General features: G+C 44.4%; 1 protein-coding gene across 6 annotated transcripts in view; it reads left to right on the forward strand.

Moving 5' to 3' along the window:
• ebf1a (EBF transcription factor 1a) overlaps positions 1–22,500 on the forward strand; it is a 55,677-nt gene that overhangs the window by 19,098 nt on the left and 14,079 nt on the right. For all 6 annotated transcript variants that reach the window (XM_078261287.1, XM_078261286.1, XM_078261291.1 and 3 more), the window contains exons 7-10: positions 11,159–11,240; positions 12,292–12,433; positions 14,875–15,005; positions 16,682–16,808. In XM_078261287.1, coding sequence (XP_078117413.1) covers positions 11,159–11,240; positions 12,292–12,433; positions 14,875–15,005; positions 16,682–16,808 — 482 coding nt within the window. The remainder of the gene's footprint in view (positions 1–11,158; positions 11,241–12,291; positions 12,434–14,874; positions 15,006–16,681; positions 16,809–22,500) is intronic.

Raw genomic sequence — 22,500 nt, forward strand, 5'->3', positions numbered from 1 at the left:
AAGCGCTGTTTATGGAAGGCATTTGCATAGTGTTCACAGCACTTTCTGCCTCCTGTCTCCTTCCCATACACACACATTCATAAGCTACACTTTTCCCCCTTGAATACTCTCAACATGCCTTCCTGACTAATGAAACAAAATGAAAGAAGGTTGATTTGAGGCAAAACAAGGAAGGTTGTTTTTTTCATATTTCCTGTTTCAATAATTAATATGCATGAGTTTTATGGCCGCTTAAGATGCGATCAATTATTCATTAACAGCATGTTAATTGCATCCACAGTCGTGAATATTTAACCAAACACTAAATCAATGGGGTCGAATGAGCAGCAATATGGACATTTTATAAGCTTTGGCAAAATTAGGTTAGGCTTTAATGAAAACGGCAGAGAGCAGATTGGAAAGGGACAAATGTGAAGAAAGAACCAACTTCACGAAAGGATGGAAGCCAACATGTTATGAATAAATGCAAGGTTGTTGACTCATAATAGTATAGTCAGTGACTTCTTCGCCTTTTCTTCTGCTTTGTCTCTTTATTCTCATCTCCTCCTTTTTTAAATGGAGAGGATGTAATCTCTTCATCTCTGCCCACTGCAGCCAGCCTTTTTCACTCTCAAAGACTCCAGACTCCTTTGTCCTGGATCTTTGTGTGCTTGTGTGTCTGTGCAGCTCTTGTTTGTGTGTGTGTGTGTGTGTGTGTGTGTGTGTGTGTGTGTGTGTGTGTGTGTGTGTGTGTGTGTGTGTGTGGGTGTAGGTGTGTGTCACAGTGGTGTCTGGACGTTGACATTTCTCTGCTTGGATAACCATCGCGCCCTCTGTCCCTCTGTCCCTCCAGCCATGACACAGGGTAATGTCACCTGTCAGTCTCAAACTCCTACTTACAACCGCTGTCCCCCTTAACTCACCCACCCCACCTGCATGGAACACCACCACCAGTCTACCACCACCAGTCCACCACCCTTGCACCTCGACCCTAACTGTTTCTCCCCTGGACCTCACCTAGGAAAGAAAGCCGTCACCATCTCTCCGTTCCCATTCCTTTTGTCTTCCTCACCGGTACCTCATATGACTCCATATCCTCCTGCTCTTTAACTGCCTTATATCCAAATGGCAACCCACCCCTTTCCTCCCCCTTACATTTCCCCCCAGGACTCCAGAATATGGAATGGGAAGACAGCACATGTAGTGAATGGGAAAGTCAGGGGTGGGAAGTTGACTTTTTGTCTGGACCCCGGTGCGTTCTGCGCCTGTTTTCAATTACTCTCCTTACACAGGCGGGGTGGAGGTTTATGCGTTATATGGGAATGTAATTGACTATAACTGCCCTCTTAACATTAACCAGGTGTACTAGCTGAGTGTGTGAGATTAGGCCCCGGGTCTTGGCCATTATGGTATGTGTGTGTGTGTGTGTGTGTGTGTGTGTGTGTGTGTGTGTGTTGTTGTTGATGTATGTATACCCTGCTTCTGTGAGGTGCTGCCCATTAGCACCGTGTTTAAATCAGCCTTTTTTTCCTGTGTGTTTCTGTGCACGTGTGTGTATGTGATGTGTGTGCACACTCCCACTACTTTGTCCCTTTGTGTACGTTTCCTCATTCATCTGCCTCTGTGTGCATATAAGAATGAGAGGGAATGTAAAAAAGAGGCAGGATACAGATCCAGCCCACTTCAAGGGGGGCCTGACTTTAAAAGGACAAAGTCAAAATGGGCCCATTCACAAGGCTGACACACTGTGATTTGTATGTATAGTGCTGTGCAGCCTGCGGGGCACTAGCCCAGGGGCTATCACAGACACCCAGGCCAGTGCACGAGCACTGGGAGGTGGTGGAGGCGAATGGGGAGTGTGTGTGTGTGTGTGTGTGTGTGTGTGTGTGTGTGTGTGTGTGTGTGTGTGTATGTGGTGGAAAGAGAAGCATCAACAGGCTGTCAATCACGCCCTGGCCACAGCCTGTCACTCCTCGATAGAGCTCGTCCGGGGGAGAATGGGAGTCCCTGGGACCCAAGAGGAGAAAGGAGGGAGGAGGTGCAGGAGGGGAAGTGGAGGAAGCAGGGAGAAGGTCTGTCTGTCTCAGTGACTCAGGCTTGATTTGATATTTGATACCGAGCATGTGGCATTTGAATGCAAATCTATTTTGATTGTCCCAGCGTCTGATAGGGTTAAGAGGAATCTATAGGGGATATGCATGTGTGTCAGAGAGAGCTGATGTGGAGACACACACACATACACAAAACAATGCTGAGAATTATTCAGATGGATTATATTACTCACCAATTCACTTGCATCAGGTGCTTTATTCTCTAAAAGCAATATAAAGATATTTAATCAGAATAAAAATATAAGATAATGGGTCAGAGGTTACAAACATGTTTAATGTAGTGATGATTTTTTTCTTGTACTAAAAGTAGTTCTTTTTATATATACATCCTGTGCATTACTGTGTGTATGTTTGAAAATGTGAGTGTGTGCAGGATAATTATTTTCCCTGCGTGCATGTGGAGGATTGTGTTTAAAAGCAAGCATGCCAAGTAGGCAGACAGACAGACAGATAGACGGGCGGATAAAGCCAGTATTACTGCAGTATGGAAATGCGAGGCTCAGTTCCCTCCCAATTAGAGCAGTGACTTCTGAAATGCCATAATACCCATTAATTAGCAGGCTGCTATTTTCTCAGTGATATGGCTAATTAGTCTGCGAGGCTCTACACTATCTGGACCATTATTATTGGGTTGAAGCCATGCAAACACACTCACGTACACACACTCGTTTTCAAGTTGACGCACAAACACCAGCTTAGTCACGTTCATATACATACCGTACAAGGGGAAGAGACACACATGCAGTGCACATTGCAACAATTTCCCACAGTTGAGTGACCCTAATTTAAGTGACGCCATTATACGCTTCAGTGGCAGAATAGCACAGCATGAGAGAGATAATGGTGAAGAAGGGGATGTTGATGAACAGTTCCAGACTGGCCACACTTTTCTTAAACTACATGCTCCTCATAACATGTTATTATACACTGATAATACCCCAGCAAACAGCAGCACTGCCGTCCCCCTGTGAGAAACAACAGGGAAACGTTTCAACCCCCTGTAATGACTTGGCATGTGTGTGTGCGTTGCTCTCCCTGCCTCGACAGTCCATCAGTGTCTCCCACCGGACAGACAGGCCACTGACACAGCACCACGAGGCCCGGAAACCTTTTCAATCACTCCCTCACTTTTCCCTCCCTGTCAGGTGGCAGAAAGGCGTGATTGATCTGTTGTTTCTTCACGTCGGTAAAGGAGTGGAAAGAAGTTGTGTTTGGGTAAAAAAAAAAAAAGTCTGGCATGTGTGACAACCACTTTCATAAGTTTATTAATCATCTTCATCAATAATGCAGCCCTGGACCTGCTGTTGGTTGTCATGCAGCTTGTGTGTGTTTGTTTGCATGCATGCATGCGTGCGAGTGTGTGTTCACACCCCTCACAGCCCGACGAACTTCATAAGTGTCCCATCACCACTTTAATCAAATTACTTATGAACCAAAATTGACAGTTTTCATTAATTATAAAGGATTATTCTAATTGCGATTCAAATTTATTCATTTAGAACAGACGGCATTCAGTAATGTTTCAGGAAATTTGCATATTAAATGGAGAGGGTAGGCCATTAGCTATGCTAATATATGCATGATTCCTTATTTTGTGATTGGTGGGCCATATGTAGCAGGCTGGGGGTGTGCAGGTGAGGAATCTAGAAGGAGCTGTAATATGTTTGATAAACACAGAGGGATGCAAGGCCAAAACACACACATGCACATGTCCACACACACACACACACACACACACACACACACACACGCTCACCCACACCAGCCGAGCTATACCTCTCTGTTCAGTATCAATCTCCCTCTGTCACATACACACACACACACACACACACACACACACACACACACACACACACACACACACACTCCTAACATGTTCTTGGTCTCTCCCACCCTCTGCTTCCATATTCCTCCCTCAAGACCCATTGGAGGGAACAACTTTTCACCTGAGAACAAACACGGCACACTAATTAAGTTTCTGATTTCTGATCCTGCTGCATTTAGAAACATAACCTTGAGTCTGTGTACAGTCACAGTCATAGTTATGATTTAATACGGTGCTTAAATGGAACAAAAAGAAAGAACTTTTGCAGGCGGCACATTCATCCCCACAATGTATGGGGCTGGTCCCGGGTTGACACAATGCTCTTTATCAAGCTATATATAGTTGATGCATTATGCATTAAGTTTAACATGTGCTTAAATCAACACTATTCAATATGAATACATCAGTCTTCAACTAAGGTAGAGAAGGGAACGGTTAGGGTAATTGACTGCGTGGGGGAAGGCACACAGGCGGGCATAAGCACGCGGTCACAAACACACACACACACACACACACACACACACACACACACACACACACACACACACACACACACACGGTCACACACAGCCTATGGCTGTGCAGCAGTTTCTACCCAGCCTGATGACAGGGCAATTATTCACTGGTCAGTCCCACGAGGGCACGGCTTGGGCTGGACAGGGTAGCAGAGTGTCCCAGCATGGCAGGACAGCGCTGAGGTGAGAGGGACCAGGACCCTTCATTACTCTTGTGGTCTGGGGGCCTGGAGTTTTTCTCTCTCTCTCTCTCTCTCTCTCTCTCTCTCTCTCTCCATCAGATTAATGGGCCAGTCCCCGACAGAGGAAGTGTTTTAATCAGCACCGCCTGCCAAGCTTGTCCATCACCCAGACAGCCTCTTATTCATCATGGCTTTGATACGCACACACATACACACACGCATGCAGAGATGTTTATTTGGTTGCATTTTTTTCCCAGGTTTACCAGAGCCAGGCCTCAGGTATCGATGTTATCAGGCTACAAGTTGTTGAACCCACTACTCCTTTCTCCTACATTCCTACAAACAAGAGAGAGCTCATTTCCTGTCTTTCAATGATCCCTGCACAATTTCTCAGTTGAATTTTGAATGATCCTTTTTGGATGAAATGGATGAAACACAATTGGTTAAGTGTCTCTGGGACTTCTGTCCCCAAGCTGGGACTGGAGCTCCGGCACCGGGGGAAGCGAGGAGCGATCTCTCCCAAGTGATGTCTCTCCCTGAGTGACTAAAGGCACAGCGCGGATCCTCCCTGACCCACTGTCTCCCTCCTCCAGGGTCCATTTGTTCTAAGAAATATTTAACAACAGGGCAAATTCAGCTGACATGACATGAGCAGATACAGACGAAGAGGAGGATGGGACGATGCATGGAGCGAGCTGGAAATGAATTTTTTAGCGCAGTGAGATGTTCTATTTGAATAAATCATGAAACTTAAGATAGACACGAGGGCAATATACAGTAGAGGTGCGCGCTGCTACTTTGAGTAGTAGCACTCTGAAGGAATGGAGCAATGTGTGTGTGTGTGTGTGTGTGTGTGTGTGTGTGTGTGTGTGTGTGTGTGTGTGTGTGTGTGTGTGATGGTCTCTCTTTGTCTATCTACTGTCTATCTACCTCCCATGTTTCTGTGTGTTCAGTATGTATTTCAGAAATATTAATAATTATTAGAATTATTAATCTTTTAAGTTTTGTCTTTTTTTAGTCAATCTCTGTATCTATCTATCTAATATTAGTAAGGCATGTTGAACTGGATGTTTCTCTCCCAGTAAACTGGGCTACTGCAGGCTGCTACAGCCTGGTGTCCGAGGCCCAGGGCCAGGCCCAGAGACAGACCGGTTCTAGATTATTAATGTCCCCCCCATGTAGAGCCAGGCTCCCTCCCCCACCCAGTGCCCCCCTACACCCTTGGGGTCAGCCTGCATGGCTCCTGGTGCAAGTCCCCCCTCATAAATCTCCCTAAATTAGTGTGTGTGTGTGTGTGTGTGTGTGTGTGTGTGTGTGTGTGTGTGTGTGTGTGTGTGTGTGTGTGTGTGTGTGTGTGTCTTCTATGCCAGACAGGTCACCATGAAAACAAGCAGTCAGGCTCTTGGTTGAAGTGTCAGTGATGCATAGTGGAAAGAGCGAAAGAAAGAGTTACAGAGAAAAGAAAGAGTACGAGAAGTGAAACACAAAGGGGAGGAAAAGAAAATACACAAAACAGGACTTGAGGAAGCTGTTTGGTTCTCTGAGAGCCCCAGACTTCACGTTAAGTTTGGTCGCCTATTTGTCACTCCTTTTTCCGCTGTAACATTATATTTGTTACAAATATTTACACTTAATTTGAACTTGCCTCTGACTTCATTAGAATCGATTTCCTGAACAAATCCTAATGCTTAATTGCTGAAATGCAGGATCTTACATTCCTCTACCTGCCTAGATTAGTTCAACATGTCCCAGGGTGGTAACAGGCATGGGGAAGTGCTGTTGTGTCACTTAGTTAACCCCCGAGACAAATGGCTCCCCTCCGGAGCACAGTGAATTACACACCTCATGAAGCATATTAGGAGGCAGACGCAGTGCTTTTCTTCTGGAGATGATCTGTGTGGCAGAGATGGATGGAGCGAGAGGGAGAGGAGAGGGCTGAGTTATGGCATCACCCACAGCCATTTTTACAGTGCATCGGCATCGGAACAAAACAGAGAGAGGAGGGGCAATGAATAAAGAAATGAGGCGCAAAGATGTACAGCACAGTGTGTAACAAAAGGCTGAAAAGATGAATAAACTAGAACTACTGAGGAAGATAAAACCACACAGTTCCAAAGTTATCCATGTTAAATTTGACAAGGAAAACAACTCTTTACCTCATTTGTTGCTAATGTAGGAAAATTATTAGAAAATATAACAGAATTGTCCCTCGGAGGCTTCCTTGCTGTTAGCTAATCGCTTAGACAATCTTTTATCACCACAGTAATAATATTTAGATGCTACAGGGATTACTTAAAAGTTGTGTTATAATTGCTTTCCTTGTTTTGTTTTTTATGGGCAGAGGGTGATTTTGTGTTTAATTGCTCCAAAGTGACAAATAATGCCTGTTATGATATGATGAAAGTGTGAGATCATTAAATTACTACGGCGACCGGCTGCATGCGTTTATTCGTTCATTTTTGCTGTTGCAAATTTATGCCATGAGGCTTCAAGAGGCCAAGCAGTTATTTACACAAATTCACTTCCACAGCCGTTCCTGGATTTGGGGGTAATTACGTGAGAGCAAAATGGTTTTATTTCATTTAATCCAGCCAGCGCAGCAATTTGCAGTGGTAATATTTGGAGCTGTGGAGTCTGCACAGTAAAACAGCTTAATACCAGCAAGAGTCTCTCACACTAACAAGGTAGAGAGGCCAATAATCAGAGCAAAGAAGACAATATGTTCTAAAGATCAACTGAAACTTTATGTTTTGAGATGGAATACAGTTTAAGTTAATCAATAGTCTATACATTTTATCTCACTATGTAATAATATACAGTACATGCTATTTCAAAGCCTTCTCCACATTTCCACATTGTTAAAAGAAAAGTCAATTTAAAGATATTAGGTCTAAAAAATACCAGAATCAGCCTTAAAAAACGTGTAAATATTGTTAAACTGTAGAATGTATACAATTGCCTTTGGGTTTGTAAAATCCCCCAATTTCCAGAGAATATACCATCTGAACTCAAGGTGTCCTCAATGGTTGCTACGGCAATTATCATATGATATTATTGATGAAATGTTACTCTGACAACAAAGATCATTTCTGATTTTATTCACTATTGTCTGATTTAAAGGCTGGATTGTACTGCATCTGTATGCTATTATGTAAAGCAGTTGATTGTGGAGTAGCTAATTCAAATTCATCATGCTTGGATTATAAGTATATGCACACGTTTTTGTGTTAGGGAGGAAAATAAACTTCCAAACAGGATTACAAATTAGTTAGATGCGGATCTTTAGTAAATGTATTGTCTCGGTTGTGTTGCCATTAAGATTGTATGAAAACTAATAAGCAATTGAGCAGAGAAGTAGAAATAGTTAGTTAAAAGTAATGGATAAATGCTTTTAAATATCTATATATAAATATATAGCAAAGGTAGAACATTTGAAATAATTGTGTAATGGATAATAAACAGTTCAAATAGTCCAAACTGAGCTAAAACTCGACCAAACTGAGCTAAACGTGGACTATTGAATTGTATGGAAAAAAAATATTGTAATAATATCCATGTTTTGTTACTTAGCATCTACTTTAAAATCAGTAGAAATGAACACATGGTGGTGTCAGTGAGTTCATCAGATAGGGATGTGAGGATACATCTGAAAAAAAGGTCAAAGTTAACATGAGTAACAGAGCAACAGTCATGACGCAATAAATGATCGAGGCATGTGAGGAAAATAATAGTAATAATGATAATAGAGAGTTGAACTGAGTACTAGAATTATAGGCCATCGTCAGCTATCTGTCCATATTTACTGTTCAGCTGTCAATCAGATTATCCATAAATCCTTATGGTAATCTCTTTGCTATTGCATATCAACATGCACAACCCCCCCCCCCCCTCGCCACACACCCACACTCTGTTGATCCATGTAAATGTGTGCAGCGGTGATTCCAGTCCCCCAGCTCCTGGGGAGATGAGATAGAGCACTAAGGAATCAACATGCTGCAGTTTTGTAATGTTTCCGTGCGGCTGACTCCAGACACCTTAAGTCATGTAAATAATGAATCAGATGAGCCCCGCGTGCAGCAGATCCAGGGGACACGCTGACATGTGGCTTAGCGAATCAGGCATGCTGACTTCCTCTTACTGTCTCTTTTTTCGCACTCGATATCTCAGCACAGTCGCTTCTCCTTTTTCTTCACCTTTTCCTCCACCTCTCTCCAATCCAAACTCTAATATTTATTGTGGTGATTTGGTCACCTCTGACTCTGGTGACCCTAACTTTCCTCTACCCACTTATCCATCATCTGTCTATCATAAATACCTCAGAGGAGGAGGAGGAGGAGGACAGTTATGGAAAAGAGCAGAGTCTATGAATTAAACAGGAGGTGCATTGAAGAAGGTGGAGTATGTTGGACAAGGGGATGTGGTCCACAGCTGTCTCTAAGGCTGCTCTCTGACCTCGAGGAGATAAGAAAGTTGGGAGACCCACAGCCTGTGGGGTCCAACAGCCACTGTGGAAAAAAAGCCTCCATCTCTCTGCTTCATGAATTATTGAGATATTGGCCTACAGCTTCTAAAATATACAGGAGGGTGGTCTGTCTCTCCTTTCCGATTTCACATATGCTCTACCTTGTCCGTCTGTCTATCTTTCCATCATTTCTCTCATCCTGCTTTCTACTTCCCTCCTTCCCTGCCTCCCTCCCTCTCTCTCGCCCTTTTTGCCTCTCCCCCTTCTCATTCAGTTTTAGCCTCTTGTGCCAGCGAGATCGTAAATCAGAACACAAACAAAGCGGGAGGGGAAAAAAGAGAGAGGCAGAGAAAGACAGTTTGTTGTACACATCATAAGAGGCTTCTTCTTCCTCACTTGAAGAAGAGTTTCTACCACTAACCAGCTGTCATGCATTTAAAAGTTGTCGAGGATAAATTCACGAGTTCTGGTGTTACATCAGATGCTTGTAATGCACACAGCAGTAGGCTGGCCCTTGAAATGAGACAGAACTCTGGTCTGTCCATTTATCTTCTTTGCTCTCTTGTTTTTGCAATTGTCCAAGTCACGCTGCTGCTTGCTGTGTTTCTCTTGACATGTGTGTGTGTGTGTGTGTGTGTGTGTGTGTGTGTGTGTGTGTGTGTGTGTGTGTTGCGTCTGCTCGTGCATGATTATATCTAAGGGAGTTGGCTCCAAACGCGCTGCCCAGTGCAGAATCCTAGCCATAACAAATGAACAGAGGGTAGAAAATAAGACATATGAAAGAAAAGCTGAGCAAAGGAGTGATTCTCTCTGTGGCTGGTGGAGATCTGTATTGTAAGCAGTTTCAGCTGTCAGCACTTCTTTGAGCTACCTCAAAGGGAGGAGGAGGAGGGGAGGCGACCGGGAAATGTTGTAGTTTTATTTTCCCCCTTTTGAGGGTTCCTGTTTATTTGTACACCGTGCTGTTTATTTTCGCGGTTTATTTGATATCGTTTTTTTTCTCTTCAGAGAGACAGGCAATGCAGAAGGGAGAATGGAGAGACTGTACTGTTGTTTCAGTTAAAGTAGAAGTTGTCAGGATTCAAGCCTTGGGGTGGGGCTAGGGAATAAATTGTAAGCCCTCCCCTTTCTGCTTTAAGGCCTCCATTGCCACCCCCCCACACACACACACACACACACACACACACACACACACACACACTCACTCACTCACTCACACACACACACACACACACACACACACACACACACACACACACACACACACACACACACACACACACACACACACACACACACACACACACACACACACACACACACACACACACACACACACACATACATACACATACACACATACACACACACACACACACACACACACACACACACTCACTCATTCACTCACACACACACACACACACACTCACTCATTCACTCACACACATACATACACACATAGACACACACACACACACACACACACACACACACACACACACACACACACACACACACACACACACACACACACACACACACACACACACACACACACACACACACATCCTTCCCCTTTAGTCCTCCGACCCTCCCTCCTCCCTCCCTCATTAAGTATTGATGTGGGTAGCCATACTTGCCATCTCAGCCTATTAATAATGCATGGCAGGTGCTGTTGATGTGGTCTCTCACACTGAGATTGAGAGAGGCAGGAATGGCAACACTGTGCTGCATAGTAGCTACAGTACAACCTCCGTCACACGACTCTGCAGCTGGGGGGGGTGACGACCGTCTGCCCCGGTGAGTTTATGGCAAGCTGTGACAGCAGCTCGTAGATGGATATACAAGGTAGCATCTTACTCAATATCTCGGAGCTGTTTTTACATAGAAAAGTCCCTTTGTCATAAAGAACTGATGGATGAGGTTGGGATAGTGTGTATGCCTTGTCTGCCACTGCTGTTTTATTGGTTTTATTTGTGTTTTATTGAAGTAGCTCATTCTGTACTTTCAGTGACAGGCAGCTGTTTTTTCACTAACTCATTTGTTTCTCTCTCTCCATCTCTCTTCCTCTGCATATGCAGGTTCTTCCTCAAGTTCTTCCTGAAGTGTAACCAGAACTGCCTGAAGAATGCAGGGAACCCTCGAGACATGAGGCGTTTTCAGGTAAGATGCAGTTGCTTGCGTGCCTACAGTATGTGTTGTATAGAGGACAACGGCCACATTTGACTGGGACTGTCTTTCATAACTTTTTTGCAAAGCACCAGACATGGCAACAGCATAACCCCCCAGCACTTGAAGAGAAACAAAGTATTTACATGGTCTCTCTCACATAAATGCTCTCTGTGCTTTCCCAGAGAAAAGAGAGCAGAGTATGCACTAACATTACAAAATGACAAATAATTCTTAATCCTCATAAGATCAACATTCTTTTGGTTTTCTGGCCCACAGCTTTACTATTTTGGTTCACTCTGACTGCTCTCACAGTCGTTTACGGCAGCTGCTTTCAGTGAAAAAGCTCTAAAAACCCCCACTGTACATTACCTACCCAGCGCCAAACAGCCAGAGTTGGCAGCTAGCAGGCAAACAGTGAAGCATTTAGCAGCTAAATAGCCAGAAATTCCCCTCAGGAGTCAGTGGAGAGCAAAAGCAGAGCTAAAAGGAGAGTTAATATTGGGCTTACATTCACCAGGTGGCCAGAAACACCACTCCAAATGCTAATGTTGCTCTCTGTCTCCTGGATGTGTAAATAGGCAACCGTTTGCTAACGAGTTTGCCATATCAACTTTATAAAGCATAATATATAAGTTTTGTATTCACAGCTTGTTTTCTGCTGTAGCCAGTCTGTTATTGCAGGTTTAAAATAATTCAACATTGCATGTATAGCAAAAACACCAAAAGTAGGTCCAGAACAAAAAGTAAAGCTAGCCAAAATGCAGTACTAATGCTACATCAAAAATATATACAGTACTCTTAAAACCTTAAAACTATACTAACAACTCTTTAGGAGGCTAAGGAAAAATATGAAATATAACAATTGCGGCGTTAACATGTTCCCTTCAAAATACAAGTCTGCAATCCACATAAGATTTTATAGGAATATATAATGCCCTGTTCATAATTTAGATCAACAATATACACACTACTATGTATATGTCATATCAAAGTGAGGCTTATTGTAGTTTCATGGTTTCCATCTGTCTTTCCCTTTCCTTAGGTGGTTGTGTCAACTACGGTGAGCGTGGAGGGTCACGTCCTGGCCGTCTCTGACAACATGTTTGTGCACAATAACTCCAAACACGGACGCCGAGCTCGAAGACTGGACCCCTCGGAAGGAACACCGTCCTACCTGGAACACGGTAATAAAAAGCAGGGAACAAAACACACAGGCTCTCTCTCCGAGCTTTCTTTGTCTTCCTCACTTTCTTTCTTGCTGTTCAACTCCCCTCCCTCCCTCTCTCACCCCCTTCCCCCTCTGTCTGGCTCCACACTCAGCCCCTCTCATGTCTGTGCTCTATCCCTCTCCAACCTGCTCTCATGCTGTCTCTCTTATCTCTCTCCTGCTTCCTCCTCGATTCTCACTTTCCTCCCTTGTAGGGTTTCAAACTCTAGCTAAGAGAGGAGAGAGTGGTAGCTAGTGAGTCTCCCTTGTGGCTTGCTCCCCTCAGGTCTCGGCCTCTGGGCCTTCTACTCTGCCTCCCATAAGCACTATGTGTCTTATGAGATCTGTTCTGCTTAAAGCCAACACTGGCTTTATTTCCTCGGAGACCTGCTTTTATCCTCCAGCCCTCCATCACTCCCCATCCCTCAGGTTTACCCATACACATACACACCCCCGCATGCACAGTCAGACCCAACCCTTTAATACTTCATAATGACATGTGCACATGATTTAGGAGCCCGCACTGATTCCCAAGTCCCTAATCCAGTTATTTTCTCATTTCGATTTCCCAGCCATTGAATAAGAGAAACATATTTTTTTTCTTTGAGGAAAGTCAACCTCAGGGATGATAATGACAAAAACCTAAGAAGGGATTTACATGACGGCCTACAGTAGATTGCATTAAGATTGAATGTTATGGTTTAGTCTTTCTAATGTTTAAAAAAGTAATTGTGTGCACATCCCACCTTCTGGCAGGTGCATGAGAAATACTAAAGTGAAAAAAATGTAATGTCCGCAACACTGCTTTAAGCTCCCATATTTAATAAAAAGGCAAGTTTCGACCCTGTTGGGTCTTCTTCAGGCAGTTTTAGTCTTTCTAATGACCATTCTCCGGAGGTAAAGGTGGGCCACTTATCCCTGCAACTGATCTCACAGATGATTTGAAAAGTTCACAAAGACAGGACATATTGGAGACGTCAGCGAGACCGGGATCTTACACAGAAAGGAGAACACACACAGTACGCTAACAGATGTTCCCTGTGTCAGAGAGATTTGTTTGGGAATTTCCTCTTCTCTGATTTTCTGCTCTCCTGATGACGGCGGTTAGAAGGAGTAACAACAGGAGGGAAAGGGGTCGGGGGGGTGAGATGGATGAGAGGAAGGGCTAAAAGTGTATGGTAGTATGAAGAAATGATAAGAAGGAAGGCAACGGTTTCTTTTTGTTTCTAGTGTGTGTTGAGTTTGTGTGCAGGATAGACAACTTGGGGGCCCATTTCAGGCGGTAATAGATGAGCAGTGCATAAAGTTGAACAGATGGCACAGAGGAACACCCCAAAGTATAATCCTATCACATGGCTTCACGTTCCACCATCTGGTTAATCCACACACACACAAACGCACATGGAGCGCACATAATATCAGCGGCTGTGAAAAGGAGGCATCTTAGGCCATGATTACAGCCACAGATTGCTGCTTGGTGAACGTTGATCTCTGCAGGCGTATCGGGGGGCTAAATATCATTCCAGCTTGTTGGGGAGGATCAACAGAACAGGGAGTCAGGCAAAGAGCAAAGGCTAGGCTGCAGGGGAAAAGTCAGCCTAGTCTAAAGTGGATTATGCCGCTTTACAGAATTACAGCATGTCTGACAAGCTGCATATCTGTTAAGGAGAGGAGATTTAGCTTGTATAAACATGTATTTTCCCAATGCTGTTCTTTTCTTCTATCACATCCAGTAATCTCCAAGTCCATAATACCAACAGATACTATAAGGTTGAAAGACACATTGAATACCAGTTATTGAAAATGTGGTTTATTGTTGTTATTCCATGTACTTTGTCCAATAAGACATAAATAATATGTTTTGAAGGGAAAACACTGAAGGCTTACACAATGCATTACAAATATCCAAGCAGGAGCTGAGCTGAGCCTGTGTGATCAGTGACATGCTCAGTGGCCAGGCGCTGAGGTGCAGTACCGTAGCTAGATAGACATATGAAATGGACAGCCGAGCAAGAACTAAGTGTTTGGTTAATGAAGGCAGCGTATTCAGAGGGCAGAGCTACTGTTGGCTCTGCTCTGCTCCCTGGTCGCGTGGCCTTTGATCAGACACTCAGCACACCTGACATTTACACGCCCGCACGCTTTGCCACGTGTCATAAAACAAGCGCACCGCTGCTGCCCTCACACACAGGGCAGGGGTGATGTTTAATAACGGGGGTGCATATAATCACTCTGATTAGTATTCCTCGCTCGCCCCCGACCCCTGGGAGAGAGGAGAGAGGTGATGTGTGAGTGAGAGAGAAGGAGATGGAAAGAAGAAGAGGGAACTGTACATTATGCCGATAGCAAAGACCTTTACAGTATGAGCTGTCATTAGGTTAGTTAGCATCTAATCTAGTTTGCTTGTGACTCTTGCAGCAACCCCCAGCATCAAAGCCATCAGCCCCAGTGAAGGCTGGACCACAGGGGGCGCTACTGTCATCATCATCGGGGACAACTTCTTTGATGGCCTGCAGGTCATCTTTGGAACCATGCTGGTCTGGAGTGAGGTCAGTCACTGTGTGTGTTTGTGTGTGTGTGTGTGTGTGTGTGTGTGTGTGTGTGTGTGTGTGTGTGTGTGTGTGTGTGTGTGTGTGTGTGTGCATCCTGACCACACAATACTAAACAGAGGCTTTTCTACTATAGACCAATGGTTCCCAACATGAGTTGTGAGCAGTTTAAAAACTTTTTTGCTTCTCGGATTGTTTCATTTGAAGGCTTTTTAGGCGTGGCATATTGCATAGTTTCATATTAAAATATGAAACATTTCAGTATTTCACATGAAAAAACATGAGAGAAGATGTATGCATAATTGTGTAACAGAAATGTGTTTTTCTTCCTTATTACTCTGATCATCTTGTCACTCCATCAAATATACAGTATCTTGGGATCCCTGGGGGGGGGGGGGTTAACACCCAGGTTGGGAACAACTGCTGTAAACTAGTGCTAAATCAATTATTCAATTAAGTTTGGGCTTCTCAAATGTGAGGATTGCCCTCTTTTCTGTGTCTCATATTAAAGTAAATGGAATCCATCTGAGGTCAGCTGACTAAAAGATGATAATAAATTGATGAATGAACAATGACGATGATCATTAATTGCAGCCTTACTGTAAACCCATATAGAATATATTTTACAATCTAAGCAGCCTGCTTTCTCGTTTATCTCTGTAGCAGATCTTATTTTTGTCGTATCTCTTCTCAGCTCCCTACCTGTCTTTTATTATGTTAGTATCTGCCTTCTTGGAATATGTGCACAACATACAGTCTGAATCTCTTTGCAAGGAGCATCTGCCACATGACTAAAATGTAAATGCAGTGTATGTGTGAAATTGAAGGTCAGTGAGCGGTGCAGCTAAACAGCTTTCTCTTTAGTAAAGGAATAATTCTATAAAAAGCTCCTATATTATCTCGCTGAGAGGTGAGTGGGGCCAGACAATGGTGGAATGAAAGCGTATCTAAATGAGCAATGAAAGGGACAGTTAGAACAACACACACACACACACATAAATGCACACACGATAGCTGCTGGCAGACGCATTGATAGCTTTTGAGCGCTGCTAGCTTTGAGTGCTAGTTAACTATAGTGTGCAGAAAACGAGCACTCAGTGAGGTCTCATCTGTGTTTTGTCTTGTTACCATTTTCCTTCAAAGACCCTTCAGCATACACACACACACACACACACACACACACACACACACACACACACACACACAGACACACACACAGAGAGACATATGTGGGGAGTAGGCTCATCAACCACACTAAGTGAGCCTGTTTAAGACACAGTGGTGCTTTAATGTGGCTAACGTCAGCTAGACAGCTTCAGCTGACAGACACAGAGACAGGGGCAGCAGAGACGAGCATATTATAAGTTTACTTATACTGTGTAATAGATGTATGCAGAGGAAGGTGTGTTTTATTCATAAACCGATAACTGCTTTTGAACCCGTCTTACAGAGTCCATGTCAGCACTGATAACCATCCTAAGCCTCACAGTGACATTGCCTCAGGCTACGAAGCCACCTGAGGGCTTTAGCGCTAACACATCATTTCCAGGTTGATTATACAAAGAAAGAAAGTCAAAAGCAGCAAAGAAAAGGTCTGAGGCGAGCCGAGAAGAGTCCCTTGAGCACATGTTTAGATATGAAGTTTCATTGCATTAATCTTTCTGCGCTCTCTGCAGCTGATCACCCCCCATGCCATTCGTGTGCAAACTCCACCCAGACACATCCCCGGGGTGGTGGAAGTTACGCTGTCCTACAAATCCAAACAGTTCTGCAAAGGCACACCTGGACGCTTCATCTACACAGGTACTGCACACTAACACTTACTAATGACACTAATTAACAGCCCCAATCTACCTATCTGCTGGACTTCTTCATGTCATTTTCTCCTAACCCTGGATTCTCTCATTTTCTACAAACAATGTAATGTCAAAAAAGCTATAACCATATACTGTAAAAAGCTTCACAAACTTTAGGTTTTATTAGGACTATATACTTGCAATATCTGCTAAATGTAACCTGGTACAGTTCAGAATCTGTCATTTTCTCTACACTGTTTCTGTGAGAAAAGAAATGTGCATGATAAACAATTTAAAATTCAATAACACGACTCAATAATTCAGTGCAAAAGCCTCATGATTGGAGGAGGAAAAGTGTTTGCCCTCTTTTTATGAATCAGGTGAAGGTCAGGAGGAGGTTTAACCTTTTGATTAGTGGGATTATTGAGATTTAACCCTGTCGAAGGCGCGATTCACAAAGGAGGAGCTCCATGAGGATGTTGTGATTTTTGACGGTGAGTGCAGGGGCATGAATAACTCGAGTGTTGCATCAGAGCGTATTGGTGCAGAGTTATAGCCGTGCGGTGAAAAGAGCGGCAGAGAGAGTGAATGTGAAGCGGTGATTAACCAATGTGAGGCCACGGGTCCCCGGGGAGGTTGTGAATCACATAAATCTGTCTGTAATCTCAACCACTGATAGACTTAGGCTGTAAGCCCCAGTTGGAATTGCCAACATTTGACAAAATCACAATTGAGCGGGAGCGTGTGCGTCACATCACCGCTGCATCTTGTGTGTGTCCTAATTACTGTGCATGGACAGAATCCATGTCCATGCGTCATAATTATGACTCCATGTTTGTGTACTTGCGGGAAAGGCTGCAATTGGCCGCCTGTGTTTGTTTGTACGTATGTGTGAATGTACTTCAAGCACACACATGCACATTGACAAGTAACTGCATTACTAAGACAGAGGGCAGATGGGTGGGCAGCCTTTGCCATGCCAGAGCTGTCCAACAGCCCCTGCCAAACTCATCGAGCTGTGTATATAAGTGTGTGTAGATGTGTGCATTTGTGTGCATAGCCTTTTAATGTGCCAGACATGTGGGAACCGTATGCATAAACGCCCTATCTCTTCCCAGCCTTCCACTCTTTCCCCTTGTCACATTCACTTATTCAAAACTTGCTTCTTTGGATGAATTCCTTCCCTCTCTCTCTCTGCCTCTTGGCTTCCATGGAGGCACATAGAAGAATCTCAACAGGTGAGGGGAAGCAAGAGGTCATCCGGTGGGAGCTGAACACACACACTGGGCTGCTGCTTGCCAAGCGCTGGCACCTTCACGGTGACACAGTCAACCGTGTCGAGGCATAGATCCCACTTCTACTCTTCACACACTTCACTTCAGCCACTGCTCTGTACCCTTAGTGGGTATGTTGTACCTCTCCCACAGCTCCTTTATCAGAACCTTTTTATAACTTCACGTTCTCCTAGCGAGGAAGAACCTGCTCACATTTGGTATCCTGAATGTGAGGCATTATCCAGAGAGGATAAGCACAGCATTTGGAGCATAAAAAAAGCAATTGATGAGAGGGAGAGAGGTGGATGAGGAAAGGGAAGAGGGGAGAAGGATCGGAGAGAGGGATGGAGGATTACCATGGGCCATGTTGCCCTCCTGGGTCTGTTTGGCACCAGTTTGAGCCCAGTTGCCAGTGGGTACTAATCATGGAGGATTGGCAGCACTGCGTGGCAGCTGGCAGCTAGCGCGCACACACAAGAGCACAGCCCCACACTCGCAGACATGCATATACTCATATATTACATGTGCGCGCACGAACACACACACACATGCGCACGCTGAATTACATTGGGGACAGCTGGCATTGCTAATCAACTTCAGCTGAGGAGAGGAAAGCGAGCGGCTCACAGACCTAATTAAGTCAACAATACTGCTGCTACCGCTACTTTGCAAACATACCCAACCAAAACACACACACACACACACACACACACACACACACACACACACACACACACACACACACACACACACACACACACACACACACACACACACACACACACACACACACACACACACACACACACACACACACACACACACACACACACACACACACACACAAACACAATTCTTCTATAGGTTTACCTCCCTCTGCCTGATCATTGATACTGCACAACCAGCCAGCGCTGAACGGAAACATTTCAGCTGTAGTTCAGGACAGAGGAGACAAGCAAGCAAGGGACTTCTGGTGCAGGGGAGATCGGAGAGAAGCTATTACAGTAATGTGTCCTCTGCCGTCTCTGAGGACTCCTCTGCCATTAGACTTCAGAAAGCTCCAATTAGACTCATCAAAGGCAATTAAGCTCTCCACTGATAAGAATAAAAGAATGTTTTTTTTTCATTCTCTGCTCTTCCTCTGTCTTTTTATCCCCTTATCCCCCTTCTGTTCCTCTCTCTGCCCTCTGTCTTACCCACCTCTGGGGCTGAGAGCTCTCCCTAATCTCTCTCTCTCTCTCTCTCTCTCTCTCTCTCTCTCTCTCTCTCTCTCTCTCTCTCTCTCATTATATGGTCATTGCCCACCCCCCTCTCCCCCGTCTCCCCTCTATAAATGCATCACCATGTTTGGTTGTCTATCACCTTTTACTGGATTGCTATCTTTGTAGCATTCATCAGAGATGCTCTCCCTTTTCTTTTCTCTATGCGATATAGAGTGATAATGCTCTCTGCCACTAGGGCCCACTGGTGTGTGTGTGTGTGTGTGTGTGTGTGTGTGTGTGTGTGTGTGTGTGTGTGTGTGTGTGTGTGTGTGTGTGTGTGTGTATGTGTGTGTGTGTGCTTGTATGTATGTTTGTGTGTGTGACACAGGGATACCGGCCATAGATTGGGGGAGTTGATGAATCATCTTGTCGTTCAAAAGGCAATCCCTCCCTCCTCAGTATGCAGCCTTGTCTGCTTAGTGCTTCCACTACGGCTTCTGCTGATATTAAAAGGCTCTGCTGGCTCACATTAAGGCCAGCACCATGCACACTGACACACATCCGCACACATGCACGCACAAACATTAGGGGTAGTTTTTCAGCGCTGAGTGCAGATTAGGGTGTCTAGAAAGCATCACTCAGTTGCCGCGAGGAGGAGCAGGAAAAGTGAGGTAAAAGACAAAAGTCAAGAACAGAATTTAAACCAGCCAGGATGCTGCTGAAATCTCTCTCTATTTCTCTCTGCCTGCCACTGTGCTCCAAATTAGTTTTAGGAGTGGAGGAAGGATTGTCAGTTGTCTGTCATTCTATTCAACACAGACACAAGATTGAAATGCAGATGATGCCACAGTAAGTCTTGTAAACATTAGCTTGCTCTGTACAGTTTTGATTTATTTTAGCCCTAATTAAGCTGTTCCACATCGTGATGAAATCTGTTTGTCACACACAACTGAGCCAGATTACTTTGCTCACATGGTGCCTGAGTACTTCAAATTAGTAATATTCCTGATGCTGATTGCGTGGATATCATGATGTTGGTGCAATTTGCTGAATCAGTGCTAAAATCTGTTGTTAACATAGATTTAAAGATGTATTTCACATTCATATGCACATTCGATACACCTGCACTCATGTACAAACACATCCACACACCACTCACACAAAAATGCAGCATGCAGTCATCTGGCAATAAAAGTGGGGTGCAACCACGAGCTGGTCAATTACTTGTCTTGCTCCTATTTGTGAATGCTGTCTTTTATTGAGCTTGGGTGGAGGCCTGCTGTTGATTAAAACGGCTGGTCTCCAGCTGGAGACAGGGCCAGCTGAGATAGCTGCACACACTCACATTTACTGCACACAGTCTTAACAGTGAGGAAAATCACACTCTATTTGAGATTGAGATTAATTTTCTGGACCATGTGGCTTTTCTTCCCTCTTTAGCGTGCTCTGTTCTTATTACAGGAGCATCTGGTCCATGATGATGATGTAAATGAATTTTGAACGTAGATTATTTTATACCCCGCTGAAATGAGCGGCGTTCACCGGGGGGAATGATTTCTTATGTTTTCTTATATCTTAATTCAAGCGTGCGCTTTTCAGATTTTTCAGAATTTGCATTCTCCCAGTGAGGATCCATGCTGTCAGGTATTGTTAACTGTCGACATGCACTTTTTGCAACAGATAATTAGAGCTTAGGTTGTAGTAACACCCACACCTCCATTGATTTGTAGAATCTCTTAGTGTCCCCCCTCCTCCCCTCCTCTCTGCTCCTCTATCCTCTCCTCCCTCTCCTTCTTCCTCAGCCTCTCCCTTCCTTTAGGAGCAAAAAGCTCTACTCATCTGTTTTCTGTGTATGAATTTCCAGCCATGCATTAGTCTCCCTGACATGTTCAAGCGATGCTTTATTTAGCTTGTCGGATTCTGCAAATAAACGCAATCTCTGGGTTTATGGAAAAATGGATAAAAATTAGATTGTAAGGTATTGATCTGGATTGTGAGTAGTCGGTGGGGGTGTTGTATATACGTGTGTGTGGTGGTGGTGGTGGTGTTGGGGGCAGCTCTCATCTGTGTGAGGGTGGGGGAGAAATGAAGCCGTAATTCAGGGCTATTGAACCCCCTGCCACTGGCGGCATCGATCGCAAGGCAGCGCTTATGAGATCACACCTGAGCACTGGAGACTGCAGAGGGGAGGGAGAGAGAGGGGGAGGAGGGAGAGGGGAGACGAAGGAGTGGAGAGTGAGAGAGAAACAGACGGTTGTGATATGATCAGCTCCTTACCCACTGTCTGAGGGCCTGTTAAGGTGTTAACATCAAGCCTCAGAGCCAATTACCTAACCCTGCAAGTACCCCCCACACACACACACACACACACACACACAGTGTTGTGACACAGGAGGAGAAGGAGAAAGGGCTACTGGACACTTACTGTAGATTCCCCTCCTCCTCTCTTGTGTTTCCAGAACGACTTCACCGTGCTGACCTCTCAATTATCCCTCACCCCCCCCTACCTTCTACTCTTTGCACCCAAAATATCCCCCCCTCTTATTCCTACCCTAAAGCTCATACGTCCACACCCCTCCACCCTTGCCTCCGCTCCTCCTTCTCCTACCCCCTCACCCCTTCATACACACTCCCCCTGCGGCTCTGTGGGTTATTATAGTGAAATATGAAGCGGTGTGGAATCTAGGCTTCATGAAATTTCCATGAGCATTGATCTGATCTGATGTGGGTGATTGCTAGGTGAATCCCTCCAGTCCAGGGCTGTTGCTCATCTATTCATTTATTTATGGCAGTTATGTTTTACTGGCTTTGATTTGCTCTTCTGGAGAGCGACAGCTAAGGATTATAAATATACCTGTATAGGAGAGTGTGCTTTGAATCCTGGAGCGTACCGGCACAACACTCCTCTTTCGAGGCAGGAGAGTTTTTTTCTCCTTCCAGCACTAATTCCTGTTGTGAAATATGAGATATTGAGCATATATTGAGCATGAGTATAAGAGCATAAAATGCCAATATAATCCCCTAAGAGACTCAGCCAGGTAGTTAGTGGTGCGCGTTGTCCCCCACATATTCTGGTTTATGGTCCTTGAAAATGAGCAGAGACAATATCACTTCCTCTCTCAATTACCAAAATTGTCTCTTTATTTGTAATAGGGGGTATCTATGTATGTCTTGGGGTTTTTATGCTATTGTTCACTCGAGGCTCATTTGGCACATTGTGGAG

The sequence above is a fragment of the Sander vitreus genome, chromosome 10, assembly GCF_031162955.1.
Source record: "Sander vitreus isolate 19-12246 chromosome 10, sanVit1, whole genome shotgun sequence".
Lineage (NCBI taxonomy): Eukaryota > Metazoa > Chordata > Actinopteri > Perciformes > Percidae > Sander > Sander vitreus.